Raw genomic sequence first — 1,518 nt, 5'->3', positions numbered from 1 at the left:
TAGAGTTCGAAATGGTGTTTGTTTGAAATCATGTCTGCTGTTGGATACGTAAAGAACGATGAATCTTACACAACAGTATTCATTCTTCTTTGGTATGATAATTCTAACTTCCTTTATGTAAGGTACCTACAGGTGGTTTTGTGACAGTACATCTCGCATCAAGTCAAGTTTGTAGTGGAATACAACGTAGTGGGCAAGTCACTAATGAATTGGGGTCTAGGGTCAGTATTTTCCCTTTGGGCAACGTTTATAAACTAGTATTTTAATATGACACTGTCTCATAACTTAACTTTTTGTCAAAGTCTAGTTAACAGATAAGCACAACCAGAAAAGTTTCCTTATGCCGATTTGCTAGCCTAATTTTAATAACTACAGTTCTGCTGTTTTCCCTAGTTCAGGGCTTTTTTTAATACCCTTGAAGTGGGAAGCTGAGTCAAGGGAAATGCCATGCAAGGACCAGGTTAATCCCTTTTGAATCTGAAGCTGTTGTAGCTTCTTTTCCGCAAATACAGTTTTTTCTCATCTCTGTACAAGGAAAGCGGGTTCAAACTCACTAGCCTTAATCTGAAGAAGTGACAAAAGACAGCTCGCCCTCCTGCAATACTTCCTCTATGGTTATGGAAAGAAAAGAACAGTTGATATTTTCCTTCACTGGAGTGTACAGAGATTCCTTCATGAAGCATTATTCTCCAGCTTGTTTGTAAACAGATGAATACAGCTGATGCACAGATCAGTCATGATGTTTGCAACAATACTTTATTTCACTTCAGATACATAAACACATCCTGTAACAACACAAAGCTAGCCCTCTACACTTCCTTTTGTGTGTAAGTACTCTGAAACAAAGTGCAGTAGATGAGTAACTTACAGAGTGCATAGAACTGTGCTGCACTTATTGTTAAAGGGTAATATTGGTAAACGGTGCTTATTCATTAGATGCAGGGTTTATTTCAAACCTAACACAAATACAGGACAAAAATCTGTGTGACATCTGAATGTCTTGTTTCACGTAAAGTGCTGGTACAATAATTTAAATGTTACAAAACAAAGCTGTAACAATTCTAAAGCATTGTTACTCACAATGTGTATCTATTCCAACTTTTATCTAAAATGATCTCTTTAGATGGCTCCAGTTTCTGCTTCTTTTGGGCTGTGCACAGCAACATGCTCCAGCTGGCCTGAGTCTGAAACATCATAGCTAGTCTTGTACTTGGCCAGAATTTTCATCAGTGGTCGCAGCTTCAGCCACCATTGCTCCTTGGGAATCCTGTGTCTGTGTACGAGATGTGATGGGAAAAGAGAGAAGGTGATCTACTCAGTAGCCAAGACAGATGTGTTATGTAGCTTATTTGACACTACTGTTACTGACCTTCCTTATCAAAATCTGGGACAAAGCCTGGAGCAATTAGCACAGAAAACTGAAGGAAGGAAAAGATTTTACTGGAAGGTGATGGTCAGACAAGAAACCACTGTGGGCACAAAAATGCTGCCCCACTAAACTGAAGTTTAGTAATTCTA

At 38.8% G+C, this 1,518-nt stretch overlaps 1 protein-coding gene across 4 annotated transcripts in view; it reads right to left on the bottom strand.

The window, feature by feature from the left end:
- Nucleotides 1-737: 737 nt before the first annotated feature.
- Nucleotides 738-1,518, bottom strand: part of PFKP (phosphofructokinase, platelet) — a 47,904-nt gene continuing 47,123 nt past the window's right edge. For all 4 annotated transcript variants that reach the window (XM_064505777.1, XM_064505778.1, XM_064505780.1 and 1 more), the window contains one exon: nucleotides 738-1,273. In XM_064505777.1, the coding sequence (XP_064361847.1) occupies nucleotides 1,120-1,273 (154 nt within the window). In that variant the 3' untranslated portion in view covers nucleotides 738-1,119. The remainder of the gene's footprint in view (nucleotides 1,274-1,518) is intronic.

This window comes from Dromaius novaehollandiae, chromosome 2 (assembly GCF_036370855.1).
Source record: "Dromaius novaehollandiae isolate bDroNov1 chromosome 2, bDroNov1.hap1, whole genome shotgun sequence".
Taxonomy (NCBI): domain Eukaryota; kingdom Metazoa; phylum Chordata; class Aves; order Casuariiformes; family Dromaiidae; genus Dromaius; species Dromaius novaehollandiae.
The sequence above is the reverse complement of the archived record's forward strand: the minus strand, read 5'-3'. Positions and strand labels throughout refer to the sequence as shown.